Source organism: Cupressus sempervirens, chromosome 5 (genome assembly GCF_028749045.1).
Source record: "Cupressus sempervirens isolate cs-2001-9-10 chromosome 5, ASM2874904v1, whole genome shotgun sequence".
In the NCBI taxonomy this organism is placed as follows: Eukaryota; Viridiplantae; Streptophyta; class Pinopsida; order Cupressales; family Cupressaceae; genus Cupressus; species Cupressus sempervirens.
In genome coordinates this window covers 207,027,335-207,045,023 of record NC_143122.1, presented here as the reverse complement: position 1 = coordinate 207,045,023, position 17,689 = coordinate 207,027,335, and the positions used below count along the sequence as shown (strand labels likewise).

The 17,689-nt window shown below is 34.3% G+C and overlaps 1 protein-coding gene across 1 annotated transcript; it reads right to left on the bottom strand.

Annotated features, from left to right (window-relative positions):
* Window positions 1-370: 370 nt before the first annotated feature.
* LOC149555141 (uncharacterized) lies at window positions 371-1,311 on the bottom strand. The gene has a single exon (XM_089829155.1). It carries the CDS (start codon window positions 1,213-1,215, stop codon window positions 526-528), a length of 690 nt encoding a protein of 229 aa, XP_089685281.1. The 5' UTR covers window positions 1,216-1,311; the 3' UTR covers window positions 371-525.
* Window positions 1,312-17,689: the final 16,378 nt, after the last annotated feature.

Genomic DNA, 17,689 nt, shown 5'->3' with positions numbered 1-17,689 from the left:
ACATTTCCCATCTAGCATGGATCAAATCATATGCTTGGCACCTACATATTGTGAACAAATACATCATGTTCAATTTCCCTTAAATGAGTTATAATAATAGACAGAAACAGGGCATCTGATAGATTGAATTAGTTGAAATAGATTCAATCATCATAGTAGTGCTTGCATCAGTCAACCATTTTCCTTTCCAACATTCATGATTTTCTTTTCTCTTGTGTTAAAATATTTTTTAATAGATTACATTATTAAGTTCAAGGGGTTGAAGGCTTGGTAAGAATATTAAGTTTCATTGTAGAAATTAAAGTTGAGCTCTCTTAAAATATATAAAAGTGCCAAATGAGCACAACAACATAAATATCTGGCACTGTGATAAACCATCGACTCTCAATCAGATTTATTTATCTATATATGAAACCCCTTCAACCTCTGTTTGTGGGGAATTTATATATAATTCCCATATGGAGTTCACTTATTTGCAATAGTTAACCATTTCTGGCAGGTCATAATAACAGACAATAATCTCGTCTAGGCAGAAGCATACTTCGCCTTGTAGTCGCCCCAAAGCTGATCAACGGATTTACCCGTGAGGTCATTGAAGAAGCCCAGATTCCAACCAGAAGCCATCTTAGCATTCATGTTGGCAACAAAACCAGAGCTAACACTTTCGCAATACTGCAAGAAAAGGGCAGTGACATCATAACCCTGGTCCCATTTGTCTCCGCTGCCTGGCTTAACCCAGTGAGAAGGAGCCAACCCTGCAGTCAGGCGTACATAGTCTGCCATACCTTCGATGAGACCACCGGGGGCATTCCCTTGGCCGTTCCACTGCCACACGTGCGTCATCTCATGGTACAAAACTCCTCGTATCTCTGCCTTCACGTCTCCTCCGTAGTTGCCAACATAGTCTGCACTCAGGTGAATTTCGTCAGCACTTGTGTACGCAACGCCGTCCATGCTTTCCACGATCAGAGTAACTTTTTCCACACTCTTCCTATCCGCAGCGGAACTCTGGTGGAAGGTGTTCCAGATGAATTTGGTGGAGGAGTCCATAATTTCAAAGGCTCCGCTCGACCCAATCTGTTGATCGAATTTGTCGCCGCCGGTGGTTCCTTGAGCGTGATTAGAGAATGCAAAAACCAGCGCTTCAGTAGTTTGGCCCATTAAAATCGCTGCAAGGGCTATGAAGCCCAGCACTGGAGCAGCGCGATTTGCCATTCTACAGCCAAGATTTTCTTACCACAGCAGGAAGATGTATATATATAAATAGCACGAGAGACAAACAGCTTATCTTTGTTATCGAGACTGAATGGTGTGGAGTAGATTATATATACATGAGTTCCCGTCGCTATGTCGTGTCGCTTATGTTGACAACGCACTAGAAAACTCAGTCAAAGCGAGCTTTGTACGCATCATCTATAACCCCCGTGCATCGTACGCTTTGCTAATGACGTTATCTTTCTTATGTAAAATAAATGGGAAGACTTGGGTCGTATATGAAGATGGCATTTACAGTGCGGAGTTGGATTGCTTCGTCAAACACCTACAGTAGAGAGCCCATTCAAACTGCCTTCGCTATTATTTAATCATTTGGTGAACACCATTATCTTCGGTACCGCGTTTCTCCCACACAATTTCTTCGAGAACAACAGACTTTGACTCGCACGCATATGGAAAGTCCTCTTCCTACGGGCCCAGTCGTGAATTTGATCGTGTTTAGCACGCTACCATTCCAGGTATTGCAGATAAATTAATTACCACTTGCATAAAATAACATTTTATAAAATACTGATAGGGATTTGTATAAAATATTGAAAAGCATTTAAAATAACATGTATCTGAACTAAGATAACTGTGCGGTAAGGTTCTCCAGTCTTTCTAGTTTAAGAATATTGGAGTTGAAGGGCTTGCTTTAGGAAAATCGAAAATGATTCTGATTAAAGTGTGGCAAAAAAAAAAAACTCTTATTCTATTTAAAAATAAATAAAATTCAGAGAGTTTTGAAATAGATATAAAAATCCAATGTGGTTTCAATTCAAGCATCATATGCATATTAAACAATATGGTAAATTAAATGATTTAGAAGTTTTTGGTAAGTTAGATAATTTAAGACTTGTTGCCATTGTGGTTTCAATTCAAACATCATATGCATATTAAACAACAAGGCAAGTTAAATAATAAGGTAAGTTAAATAATTTAGAAGTTTTTGGTAAGTTCAACAATTTAAGACTTTTTGCCTCTGTGGTTTCAATCCAAACATCATATGCATATTAAACAACAAAATAAATAATTTAGATGTTTTTGGTAAGTTCAATAATTTATAACTTGTTGCCCTTGTGGTTTCAATTCAAACATCATATGCATATTAAATAACAAGGTAAGTTAAATAATTTAATTTTTTTGGATATATATATATATAAGTTTATATTTTAACAATTTTTTTGGATCACATAAATGTCATAGTGAAGAAAAATTGCGAGTAAAACAAAAGGTTGAGTGAAAGAAATTTTTAATTTTTAATTTAAGCTTATGCAGTTTCGAGAAAATATCCCATTGACACATCTCCATAAGAATATAGGCATAGGAAAACAAATTTCATAAATTACATATATGCTCCTAAAAATATTTATTATTCAAACTATTAATTAAAATATAAATTTATGAGCAATTGACTTTATATAATCTAAAAATTTATGATTCTCACAACCATCAAACAATCTTCTTACTCTTTCTTTGAGTTGACAACATTTTTCCTTCTTGATTACACAATGTATCCAACCTTATATTTCTCTATTTTATTCTTTTGGAAACTTTGCTTTCTCTTTCATGCTTTGATGAATTTCCATAATAAGTTGTTTGACACTTGAAGCAATTCACTAAATCATATGTGTCATTGGTCTATATTATTATTTAGTTTTGGAAGATCATCTTGAACAAAAAGAGGGCTGTGTCACCCAAAGGTTGTAGAGTCCTCTTCACTATGCCACACAACCATTTATAGCTTTTGCATCTCCTAGGGATGGCATTGAACACATGTCTTCTTGTTTTAAGGAATCCCACCCCACCCACCCACCCCCACCCCACCCCCAACACCCCCCCAACCCAAGAATATTTATAGTGGTGTTTCTTCTTCGCTTTCAAGCTTCCTTCACAAAGCCTCTACAAACAACACTTGACAGTAATAATTTATGCATCAAGGAACCCCAACCATGGAGAAAGGAATAGTAGATGAGAGCAAGGCACCAATAGAAGGTCTTTCAAGAAGGTGCTCCAAGGATCCTAAGTCGTCACTCTAGGAGAAAAATTTGTCAAGTCATAGCCAAGCACCAAAGTTTCCTAAAGGGAGGGAACTAGAGGTAAGAACCTAGCTTTCCCTAAATTCATCATTAGGCCTAATGATCAAATGCAATTAGAGTTGGCTAATGAGAAAGATAGACCTAGATATTGTCTAATTTTCTTTGCTACAATGGATCCAACAAATTTTCCATCAAGTAATTTATTAAACAATTGACTCTCAAGGTCTAGGGGCTGAAATTAAGGTTTTATTACTCTATTTTCCACATGATTCAAAAACACTTCTTCCTTCTGATTTTTGCTAGCCTTAAGTCCAAAAGTTGTAGTAGATCATGAATTCTATTAAAAAAGAAATTCTTGCCCTCTCAAGTCTAAGATGGGTTGTAGTTAGTAACCTCCCACAACATATATGGAATTTTATCACTCTATCCTTGGAACCAATTTGTAAGGTCTTGAGAATTGACCACTCCAATACATTAATACCTAACTTAGATGTGTGGGTTATGCCATCTATTTAACTTGGTATAGACACACTAGATTGCATTTGTCTAGATATGGATAAAACCCTAGTTTTATGCCAAATCACTTAGAGATGGGAGGCCTTAATGTGTGCTATCTATGCAGAAAAGAGGGTCATAAAAGGAAAGATTTCCTTATTTTGAAGAGTAAAGCTCCATCTTCCTTTCTCCCCTCTTCTACCCAAGTCCCCTCTATTCTGAAGGAACCATTGAAGCTTATATATGATTTTTAACCTACAAAATTGCGTCCTGCCTTAGGCTTCCCTTAGCTTGACCCGACTAATAGAGACTAGATGAAGAATGTTGATGGAATATTCACCTCTTTAGATAATCTCAAATCTTATTTATCTAAAACCCCCAATGACTTGGTTTTGAGGATCAAACAAGACCCTCTGGATGGAAAGGATATTTTGCCTAAGATTAAGTGTGGATTTTGGCCTTGGCTTTAAGCCCCCCAACAACCTTAATATTTTTCAAAATGCTAAAAAATTGGCTCTCAAAAGCAATAATGAAAGATCCCTGCTCCATAAGTCTTCTCCCTCTCTAAAATCATTAAACTCTTCCTATACTCCCTTTTTGGTGAATTCTCTACCTACCCTTCCTTCTACCGACACCCTTATGGAGGTTCTTAGTGAATGCTAGGGGGTGGAGGATAATATTGAATCATGGGAACCTCAAATCCCTTACATTGTAGACCATCTTCTTCCTAAAGAGAGGTTAACTAATTTTGATATGGTTATTATTCTTTCTACTCCTCAAATGCCTCTCCCCTAAATATAGGGCAGATCCTCCCTAACTTTGATAGGGTTAAAGTGAATGCTAAAACCAATTCCCATGGAGGTGTCAATCAGCTTCCGAAGAAGGCATATGTTGATATTCTCACAATGTCATGTATAGGGATAGATCCTAAGGAAGGGGAGAAAAATGAGCCAGGCTCTTTTACCTTCAAAGTTGAACCTATTGAAAGTAGAAAAAAAATGGTACAAGGTAGACTCACTTTTACTAGTTAAATGGGAAATGGTGAGAAGAAAAAGAGGAAGGCCCCACCATTCTGAAATAATTTGAAGCCTTCCAAAGTTTCTAGAGAGAAGCTCCTACACTATTACAAAGGCTTTCATGCCCCTTGAAAATTGATAAGTAAACACCTTTCATGGATAATATTAAGTTGACATCTTGGAATGTCAAAGGCATGTAATCCTCTAATAGGAAATACGTTGTGAATATATTCCTTCGATGGGTGAAAGAGGTATATATCCTTTTGTTCTAGGAAGTGAAATCTATATTTTTAAATCTAGATATTGCTTTGAAATGTATCTGGAAAGATGCATTACTCTTCTCTACCTATCACCCTAAAGCTAAAGGAGGCACCTCTATCTTAGTTAGCCCTAGGTGGAATAATTTTATTAGATAATGGGGTTTCTCTCCCTATAGTCGAGTTTCCTGGGTTTATATCCAAGTGAATGATTTTGACTTTGGATCTGTTTGATTTACAACCCCAATGATCCCTATGATAGAATAAAGATTTGGAAGTGGATCCCTTCTTTTCCTAACATTCCATGGGTTGTGGTAGAAGATTTTAACATGGTGGAACAAGCCCAAGACAAGTTTGGAGGTGCCACATTTGATTGGAAAATTAATGAAGAATACATATGGAATGGATTTACTAGTAAATTAAACCTCATTGACCCTCTTAATGGGTACCATTCAAAAGGTTTATGGTAGACATGGTCAAATTTATAGAAAGGTGATAGAAGAATATATTGCGGGCTAGATAAGGTATACTTCAATAAAAATAATTTCAGCCGCTCCAAGTCTTGGGGTGACAATCATGTTCAAGTTGTTCCATTCTCACTCTCTAATCATCATCCCATCGCAAATTATTTTTCAGGATTGGTCACCCTAATTTTCACTCTAGTAAACCAAACTCCTTTGCATTTAATAATTCCCTCCTTGAGGATTAAGATATTTGGGCTTCAGTGGAAATCATTGATTGGTATATTTCTTCTATATGGAAGCACGATAACCCACTCAACAAATAGAACCTCAACCTTCAATCTTGGCAGAATCTATTGAAGATAGTGAGTAGAAAAAACGATAAAGATTCAAGGGCTCAAGAGTATAAATAAATCTCCTTTCTACATGAAGCTAAATCATCTACTCAATTCCATCCATCCAATGAGAAATTTGTGGAATCTATGGCCAAAGCTAGACATAACCTAAGAAAACCTCAAACTAGCAGGGCATAAGGATCCAGAGTAAGATCAAGGATTAACCTATTAAAAGTTAGAGATAGAGGCTCTAAAATCTTATTTTATATGCTAAAGTCCAAGGACACCAAAGATAAATCTAACTTTTTGTGTGAGGGTGGGGATAAAATAACTAATCTTGAGTCTATCATTGACTCCTTTGGAAGATACTACACAAATCTATATGGATTTGAAGATGATAATTGTTGCATGAAATTGGCTAGACATTTTTTGTTTTTTTATACCCAAAATAATCTCGGAGGAAGAGTCCCTACATCTTGAAGCCCCTATCATCTTGGGAGAAATTAAGAGGTCTATTCAAATCATGGCCAAAGATAAAACCCTTGTCCATGAGGGCCTTCTAGTTGAATTCTTCAAAACTAATATAGACAAGATAAGTCATGAGCTCAAACATCTATACATATTATGCCATGTCCATGAGATCTCTAGGATTAGAGACCAATGTAGATCTTATTAAGATGACTCCAAAAAATAAATACAAGACCCTCATTAAAAATTCAAAACCAATCACACTACTCAATGTGACATACAAAATTTATGCCAAAATCGTGTTAGCGAGATTGGAAGATATCCTCCCTAAGGTCATTAAACCTGCAAAATTAGTTTTTGTTAAGGGAAGATAATACATGAAAATTTATAATTACATGTTGAGAAATAATGGATTGGGCCAAATTCTCTAGTTAGAATGTTGGACTGCTACATAATGCCCTGCTAGGGAATCCAAAAGGGTAAGTCTAAATGTTACTAAGTTTGGTGAGTCATTTTTTTAGAACACATCATTTTCCCATTAAGCTCATTAATCATACATGTAAATTCCTAATGGGTTCTCTTATATAATATTTTAATAATATTACTTATTTTATGTTCTAACATTTTGTCCTTACTACTTAAATTAGAACATCTAAATTAATTTTATTTCTACTTATGATTTGATACTTTGTCCATCCTAATATCCATTTACAAAAAATAACTAATTTCCCAATCCTTACAATTTACTTAGCATGCAATAAAGAAACATGAAATAGATTTAAATGACCAACTACATATGTGAATTAAATTATTGATTGTTCATTTGATATCATTATGACAAGTATAGAAATCTTTTATTCTTCATATATTCATCTAAATGCAAAGAAATATAAAATGTCATGGCATCATCATAACTACATTCATCTTTTTAAAGAATACAATATGTTTGCATTTCCTTTTATTTCTCCTTGAGACACCCTTTACCCTTTTATATAGCTTTTCATTTAATGGTATATACATATGAGGTTTTTCTTTCTTCAAGAGTTCACATTACAATATTACGTAGATTTTCTTCAAGGAGATGCAACATATAGACTTCAAGAAATGATCCTCGACCACTACTCAACAAGGATCCATATAAATCCATCCATGAACTCTTGACTAGCACCTAAAAATATTTTTCCACCCAACAATGTGGATCCATAAATGGTCCACTCCTCGGAGCTAGGAGATAAGACCATGATCCACAGGTTCTAAGGTAATCTAAGGCTTATATTCCAAAAAAAAATGTACATAGATATCATAATGATACACAAAGAACAATGCATAAAATGAAATCACAAGGCAAATGGACAAGAGGCAAAAGAAGAGTTAAGAGTTCAAGCACATCTAGGTGAGTGTCGTCATATACCCCTCAAATGTTGTGATCAATAAGGAGTTCTTTATTCTATCTTTTCTATTCATTAAATATCACAAATCCCTTGGTGGGATACATCTTTCTAATCTATTTTTATGGTTAATTGTCTTATTATTTTCTAGTATCAAAATATTACCTTAGTTAGAACTGATCCTCATCATTTTCCAAAGTCTTCCTAGCTCAAAGTAGCTTTGGGATATCCTACAATAATCTACAAGTTTTAAACCATATGCTTAACATATGATTTACTGATATCATGTAGATATTTAATTGCTTTCTCATAACTATTGGTTAATTTCATATCAGCCCTCATTAGTCATTAAGAATGTTTTCTTATTGATAATATATTAACAAGGATAATAATCATACTTATTAGAGTTATCCAACTATTCAACCTATTTTGAGATCAGAGTGATTAATTTGTATATAATAGGAGTAGAGGGACTCAAGACCTAATATTTTTGTAACTTACTACTCTCCATTACTCCAAATTGTTGGCCTTTCATAGGATTTTGGAAAGAAACAGAAAATATATTTAGTTTAATGGTTCATCGTTTATCATACTAGAATAGGAAGGCCATGTATCTATAACTTCTTTGTATAACATTTTTAATCTATTCTCTAGAAGTGTATTTTCATCATAAGTTAAGGTAGGGAAAATCAAATGCATTCCTTAACAAATATTTTATCGATTATTCACATAGTACTTATATAAACTTAACAACTAATGGTTTTATGATAAACGATTCTTTGAAACTTGTAGTCTTATCATGTCTTAAATTTTATATAAAATGAATGATGATTATCCATCATACGATATAATCTTATTTTCTTAATTCCATACACTAGGAATTCATGTTTCATAATTCATGACCCAAGAATGTATAATATCCAATGAGTCCATACAAAAATATTATATGTTCCAAAATGAGTTTAAGAAACATGTTTAGAAATTTCAAGGATTGCTTAACAATATTTCTATACAATTGTAATCATAGAACATGGTAGAGTTTATCTTAATTAAGCTTGGAAATTACTATAATGTCTAACATTAAATTTTCCAAGTATAAAATTATCCTAAATAGAGAATTATGTAGTACTTACATAGGTCTTTCCCAAGAGTTATGTACTAGAAAAATATAGCTTATCTAAAATTCCTAGAAAAATATCATTTTCCTATCACCACCAAGATGAAGTATTTAAGTGAAATTTATGACACACTTATCTTTAGTGTTGTATCGTTTTACCAAAGTTAGGATTTTGTGATTCTAATATACCATTAGTTAAAACTCCCTTGTTGGGAAATTATGGAGGGCTCTACTCTTTTCTAATCTTCATGCCTGAGGAGGTATCCTACGTGTTACAAGGCAATGAGATTTATAATGTTTCATGTTTTCATTGTTATCTATTTTTGTAAGCATAATAGGCCCTAGAGCTCCTAGTGTAGCAAGCTAGGGCTCAGATACAAAATTTAATGCCCTATAAGGGAACCTAAAAGGGTAAGTCTAAATGTTACTAAGTTTGGTGAATAAATTTTCTTTTTAAAAAAATACATCTTTTTCATGTTAGCTCATTAATCATAGGTGTAAAGTCCTAACAGGTTCCCTAATATCATCTTTAAACAACATTACTTAGTTTTCTTTCTAACATTTTATCCTTACTACTTAAAGTAAACCATTTATTAGTTTCATGTCTACTCATGATTTTACACTTGTCCATCCTAATATCCATTTACAAATAACTATCTAATTCCCTAATCCTTATAATATACTTAGCATGCAATAAAGATGCATGAAATAGATTTAAATTACCAACTACACATGTAAACTAAATCACAAATATTTTATTTGATAACATTTTTAAAAGTACATAGATCCTTTATTCATCATACATTCATCTAAATACAAAGAATTACACAATGTCATGGCATCATCATAACTTCATTTATCTTTTGAAAGAGTACAACATGTTCACATTTCCCTTTATTCATCCTAGAGATACCCTTTACCATTTTCACATAACTTTTCATTTCATGGTATATACATATGAGCTTTTAGTTTCTTCAAGAGTTTCCATTATAATATTACATACATTTGTTTCAAGGAGATGCAACATATAGACTTCAAGAAACCAATTTTTATTCCTAATCAACAAGGATCCATATAAAATCATCCATGAAAACTTGAATACTACCTCAAAATATTTTTACCACCCAACAATTTTGATCCATAAATGGTCCACTCCCCAAAGCTAGGAGATAAGACCATGATCCACGTAGATACTAAGGTAATCTAAGTCTTATACTCCAAAAATAAAGGTACACAAATATCACAAGTACATAAAAAGAATAATGCCCAAAATGAAATGACAAGGAAAATGGACAACAAGAGGAAAAATAAGAGTTAGGGGTTCAACCACATATAGGTGAGTTTTATCATGTACCCTTTAAATGTTGGGAGAAACCTCTTGAACCAATGTCATTCTGCCACATCCATGCCTTATACAGAATGACATATGGTCCTGGTACTCCACAGGGTATATGTGTCCTTATCACTTTCGTTAATGTTGGGATTAACCTCCTGAACTATCATCACCTTACCACATTAAGACCTTATACAAGATGACATATAGTCCCAACACTCCAACACTATGAGTGTAGCCCAATATCACTTATCTTGCCCAATTTGTTAACCTAAACCCCCTATAAGACACTTATTTAATTAATGTTTCCACTTGATTACAAACTCACATAAATAAAAAGAAGAGAAATGGATAGTAAAGTCAAAATTGCTAATTGGAAACAACTTCACCATCTAAGATAATTGGAGTAAAATTCTAAATGAAGATTATGTCATAGAATATAAGAGGATTGAATGATCCTAAAAAATAGGATATTTTGCAAAATGTAGTTTGGGGTGATAAACTAGATGTTCTTTTGGTTAAAGAAACTAAGATGGAAAGTGATAAAGTAGAATAATTTATTTTTTCAAGAATGGTAAAGTTTTTGGCTGTAGTTCCCAAGGAGTGTCAAGAGGTGTTGTTGTCTTTTAGAATGAAGCTATCATGCAAGGCGAGTTACTCCTATCTAAGAACAACTTATTGTGTGTTACATTTTCCATATTAGAAATAATTTTTTGTAGAGCCTTTCTAATATTAATGCTTCAAATTCAAATTTTAGGAGATTGGTATATTGGGATAAGATTACATCTTTTAGGTTTTCTTTTCCTCTAGATACTTGCTCAATTATGGGGGTCTTCAATAGTTCCCTTAATTCAATTTCCAAGGTTTGAGTAGCCAAAAAATTAGCTACATGCGCACGTCTAATTTGAAAGCTTATGTCAGGGGTCATGGAGCTTATGGCAGGGATCCTATTGACCAAATTATTGAATTTAGCAATGAATTCCCTCATAGGAACACTAGGTTCCTTCTTTATATGGGTAAGTTGAGTCAAGAGAGTATGCTCATCCTCTGTACTCTTATAGCGTGCTTCAAGTTAGTTCTACATGTCATCCCAAGTTGTGATACATCCTTCTGGAAGGTGCTCAAACTAGTTAGCTACATTGTCAATGAAGGTTTCCACTAACATCCTCACTGCTACATCTTTATGTTGAGGACAAACGAAACTACATGCAACAAAGAAAGCCCTGATGTGCTCATCAGTAGAGACCTTTCGACAAGTTCCATTGAAATTTGGGAAATTATTTCTAGAAGCTCTAGGCAAGTCATTATTGGTAGCAACTCACAAAGGTCCAACAACATTACCCTAGGGAACAACCATTAAGGCAAGGAGGATTATTGGTACATCTTAAAAAGTGACAACATTAGGGGTAACAACTCTATGAAGAGTTAGGGTGTTGCACAGTTATGGGATTTAAGTGTGGAAATAGGAGGCAAAGATGAATGGTCATGTATCCAAGAAATAGGGTGAGGAGGCAAAAAAAGATCACCAATGATACCTTGATATACTAGATCCCAAGACCATGTTCTCCCTCTTCCTATAGGACCTTCCAATATAGGGAACTCAACTTTCTATAATTCTTCAAACACAGGATTAACTTTCCCTTTACCATGAGCATTGGTATATGTAGAATCCAGTGTGAACTATCTTAGCTCACAATGGGCATGCTTCTCTTAATCTTCTTTCTCGTAATACTCCCTCCCAATATTCAACATTTTCTTCCTCTCTTTCAAGGGTGAAGCTTACTCGAGGGACATTCGACTTTTCTACGCAAGGATATTCAACTATTTTTTCTTGAAACTAAGATTGGGTTGCATTACTGGGATTTGTCCCTTGTGAGAAAATACCATTTCTTCTTATAAGTTTTTATGCATGACTCAACTATTTGAATGCCACAAACATAATCTCTAAGTTTCTCAGTAAAGCTACAGATTTACTTACTTAAGAGAACTTAGGACATATGAGTATCTTCCCTAGTAGAGGCTCCAAAAAATGTTGGGTAATAGTTTTTCTTCCTTATCTTTTTGGTTTATACCTTGACTCTCAGACTACTCAATGGCTTGTGGAGGACAAAGTTGTTAACAACTTAATAGGTCACTATAGTAGTCTATCACGGACCCTTGAATTGAAAGGTACAACTCCCTTATATGAATGCAAGATACATAATGAATTTTTTCTTTTTGGTTTTGGCATATGCTTTTAACTAGAGAGAAGAGGCAAAAATTGAGTTGTTCAACACTTTAAACATCCTAGGAAATTGAAAAGGGGACTACATCACAACATGTAATCTATTAGAACCTAGATGCAGGGAAAGGAAACATATGTAAACAACTACAACAATAGGAAGAGATGGTGAAATAAGTAATTCCTAGATTATAGAGCTAGCTAATGCTTTGACAATACCTAGATTGTCTATCTCTTAGCTACTCCACACACCAGTTTCCAACTTCCTTATGAAATGGACTATACTAAACACATAGACCATGATGTACATCATAGATAACAAACAAGATGCTTATGCCAAAGAAAGTAAAACATAAAATCTATTGAATGAAGGAAACAAAACCAAGTTTGTTGATCACATTCATTCAGCTTTCAACATTATCACATTCATTACATACACTATACTATAATTAAATGATAAAAAAAACTTAAAATGAACTGAAAGTCATGTGCACTAGTACCATCTACAGGGGTTTTCCCAAAGTAAATTTTGTTGATCTTATTAACTTCATAAAAGGTTACATTTATAGGCCTTCTCAAAATGGCTGGTTACATGGATGCTTGCTTCATAGACCTAGGGGGAAGCAATGCAAAACTTGGCAAAGATAAACTTCATTTGGTGGACGACCTTGCATGGGTTGATTCTCAATATTAACAACCTCCAACGTAGAGGGTGCCAACTTGCTAATTGCTACATTTTATGTCTCCATGAATATGAATCTATTACTCACTTGCTTATTCACTACCCCTTTGCTACGAAGGTTTAGAGGGAGGTTCTTTCTTTATGGGAGGTTCAATGATGTATAGATAGAGATCTAAAACAATTTGTTCACTAGAACAACTCAATTGACCACCCATACCTCAAAAACTTATGGGCAATTCTCCCCCCCCCATACATTTCATTGAATATCTAGAAGGAGAAGAACAATAGGATTTTTAGGGACCAAGCCATTACCAGCCGAAGGGTGGCCCAACTTACTATCATGCTTCTAAAAGAATGTAGCAAGGTCTGGCGATGGAAGCCCCCTCGAACCCCTTGGGCAAGCTTGATATGAAATGGGCTTCGACTTGGAATGTTGGCCCAATAGTGGCTCAATTTGACAATTCCAAAGTTTTGGCTAGAGAAGACTATGTGTCATCCCCCCTTGACTCCTGGATCAAGCTAAACATTGATAGTTTGGCTATGATAGGTAGCACTTTTGTAGGAGGTATCCCTTGGAACAGTATGTGAAATATGGTTGTCGCCTACATGAGTAACTATGGAGGGGACTCTAACAATGAAGCTAAAGCGGTGACATTTCTTTGGGGGTTGAGAATTGCAAGTGCTTAGGGTGTTGATAAGTTGGCTATTGAGGGAGACTCAATGTTAATTATTAAGGCTACAAAGGGTGAAGGCAGAAGAAACTAGTTGACTAAAGTTATAATCAATGAAATCCGAAGGTTGGTAGAAGACTTCCAAGAGATCCACGTTGCTCACATATATCATGAGGGAAATGGCATGGCAGATGGGCTTGCTAAATTTGGCCGTAGTATCATGCACCTTGTGGAATGGGATGACATCAAATTATTATCGTCATCAACTCAAATTGTAATGGAAAGGGAGCATACATTTATAAATATCATATGAATAATCAAAATAGGTGGAAGGCCTTCTTTTCTCCAAGTGGGCGTGTGAGTAAGATGTTTCATAAAAGGATTTTTTGGCATGATTGCTTACTGATTTGCATTGTGACTTTGGTTGCCATGAACATTGATTACTACAATAAAAGGACATATAGGGTGGATTTAGAAAGATGTAGCAAACAATATAGTAATGATCAAAATTATAAGTTAATGAATTCCTGCATAGGATACAACTAGCAACAGTCATTTACGAAAGGAAAGAGAATTCTCACACGTGTCATGAAGAGTGGTATTTTATTTTTGGGACACATTGTAGACTTATGATGTTCATGCAATGCCTTTTCATTTTAATTGCTAAGGTTCTTCAATTTATATCCAGCAATGTTAGAACCTGCAATAAGGCTATGTCATCTAAAGAATTAGTGGTTGATCTAGGTGATGGTATGGGAAATAGTGATCAAATTGAACTAGTGGGCGGGGAAGATAGCATTTGTAGTAGCAAGGTAGCAATGGCGTACCTTCAAGAAGGAGACATTTTACAATAAATGGAGGGTATCATGAAGTGGTAATATCGATGCAATTCTTCTAGACTTGAAGGGATGGGAAGGTGACTATCAATGGCATGAGTTCTACATTTTAGAGGAAACCATTGTGAGGGATGGTGAATTTTCTATGGAAGGAACTAACTAGTGGAGGTAGGCCAATATCGATAAGGAGGCTACCTTGGGAAAATTCTTCAAAGGCAAGGAGGAACCAGAGAGAATGCATGGAGGCTCTTCTTGGGATGCCCTTCCTAAGGCCTGGGATAGCATCTGCTATTCTATCATGTGACACATCACCTTGGAGAACTCTTTCTAGGTACTATACTACTACTATTTCCCCATCATAAATCATTTTAGGAATTTGGACCATGTCTTCTTCCCATTTTTGTTATTCCATTCATTGGACAATTATATTTTAAGGCTATGAGGAAACATGAGGGGAAAACCTTCTACTTCATCCACCAAGGGCTAATGAATAAAATTTATATCCAACATCTTTCCCTCAATCCACCACTTTTGGTTAATCCTCTTGCCTCTATCAACCATAAAACCTCCTTTGACCCTAGCCCTAGCCCTAGCCATAGGAAGTTCAAGAAAATCCCTACCCCAGATGTCAAAATTAATCCTAAGGTTAAAATAACCCTAATTGAGTTAGATTCAAACTCTAAGAAGGTTAAGCGAAGTGCTAGGAGGTCTAGCAAATGTCTCCAAATGGAAAAATATAAGTCCCCTCCAAAAGTGATGCCAAACTTGCCAAAAGGAAGAGAATGCCTTAGGACTAAAAACTTACCCCAAGCCCTATAACTCCCTCCCATCTCCCTAACACCCTCAAGGCTACCATGACTAGGAGTGGGGGGGGAAGATATTACATCCCTGAGAAAAGAAACCTCGAAAGGTGTTGGAAAGAAGGGTAAGCATAGCCTTAGTAAGGTGAGATGGAAAGGTTGGAGAATTCCATGAGGGACCTGGCTGAAAACCAAACTACTATGCACCAGAGGTTTAAAACCTTGGTGGAGTTTTCCTCCAAGATCATGCCCTACGCGGCCACCACCCTATATTTTTTGTAGGAAAACAAAAAGGAGAAAAACCTAGGAAAATTCATTAAGACCACTTGATCCATCTATGGGTTCCTAGCTGAGGATTGGTTAAAGACCATCCCGAATAAACTAGTTAAAGTTGAATGAGAGGATGGGGACAATGATGTGCCTGAGAAGGATGAAAACCATGGGCTCGAAAAGTGCAGCTAACTCTATGTCTTTTTCTTTTTCATTTGTATTTATGATTATGCCTATGAACTTGGTACCCCACGTGATCTTTATGTTTATGTCGATTGAGGGGACTTATAGCAACAATTTTTTTAAGGGTTGTTGTTTTATTTTATAGTCTATTATGCATATTAGTTTAAAGAATGTTAGTACTTTTAAGCTGACTATGGACATATATTTTTTTTTGAAGTTTAAAGTTGGTATTGGTTAGTTGACTGGGAGGTTACCTCTGGCTATTTCATCAGCCTTTTGTACTTTGGTGTCAGCTGCCTGTCTTGTTGGCTACTATCAATTACTTCAAAAATAAGTAGAAAATTACATTTTATGTTGACATAACCATGATTTTCTATTTTGTATTGCCACTTAAGAGCATAGTTTGGTCTACACAATGCAATTTGACTAATATATGTTGTGATTTATAATTTTAAGAAGCTAAAAATAACTCAAAGAAAATTGAATATAAACTAATTAGAAATGATGTATCTTAACCAACATATTTCTTAAGAAAAAGAGACATTTTGATGGGATAAACTTCAAATATGGAGAGTTTCCTCTCATCTATGAAAATATAAAAAATAAAAATCTTAAAGATTTCATTGAATTAGTATATTTTTAATTAAGAAAGGATTACGAAGTAATTGTGTATTAAGTTTGCAATCAATACTATGAAATGAATTCTTACACGTTCACTTTCCATGGGGGGAATAGTTGACTCGTTCTAAAAACTTAACAAATTCATTTATTCTTGAAAGAGTTATCTTACATTTACAAATCTAATTAAGAAGAGGAAATGAGGTCTTTATAAGACTCATTAATCTGTGGGAGAACTTAAAACATGTCCAATCTTATTATTGTTTACATAGAAAATGTATCCTTAATTAATGCAATTTTAGTAATATATGTTGAGATTTCTCAATTGAAGAAGCAAAAAATAACTCAAACAAAATTAAAGATAAATTGATTACAAATTATGTATATGGACAAGCAAATTTCCCAATAAAAAGAGATATTTTATTGAGATAAACTTTAAAGATACAGTCTCCTCTTATGTATCAAAAATAAAAATAAAAATTCTTAAAGAGTTCATTTAATTAGCAATTTTTTAATTAAGACAAGATTAAGAAGTAATTTTGTATGAAGTCTGTGATGGATATTATGTAACGAATTCTTACATATTCACTTTCCACAAGGGAATGAAAATGAATCTTTTTTTGGTCAAGTAGAAAAAGTTGCTAAAGAAAAAAGAACGATTCAAAAGTAGAGAAAAGAATTAGAATAGAGATTAATTGCTAGCTAGGAAAAACAATTTAAAAAAGACTCTCATTTTATCATAGGAGATGTCTAGTTATACATCTACCAAATTCTTTGATTCTTAAAGGACTTGTCTTAGATTTATAAATCTAATTAGGAAGATGCAAGGTGGTCTTTATAAGACTTGTTATTATGAGAGAGAACTTAAAAATTATCCAATATCTTAGGATTTTGGCATAGAAAATATGTCGATAATTAATTGAATTTTAGTAATATATGTTGAGATTTCTAACTTGAAGAAGCCCAAAATAACCAAAAGAAAATTCAAAATAAATTAATTACAAATGATGCATATGAACCAACATATTTTCTAATAAAAAAAGATACTTTGATTAGATAAATTTTAAAAATAGAGTCTCCTCCAATGTATCAAAAATTTAAAATTTAAAATCTTAAAGAGTTCATATAATTAGTAAAATTTTCATGAAGAAAAGATCAAGAAGTAGTTGAGTGTGAAGCTTGTGATTGATACTATGAAATGAACTCTTAGATTTTCACATTCCAAGAGGGAATGATAGAGAATTA

Bases quoted from the DNA above. Each gene is read 5' to 3' on its own strand.
- LOC149555141 (XM_089829155.1), bottom strand. From the start codon at position 1,215: ATGGCAAATCGCGCTGCTCCAGTGCTGGGCTTCATAGCCCTTGCAGCG.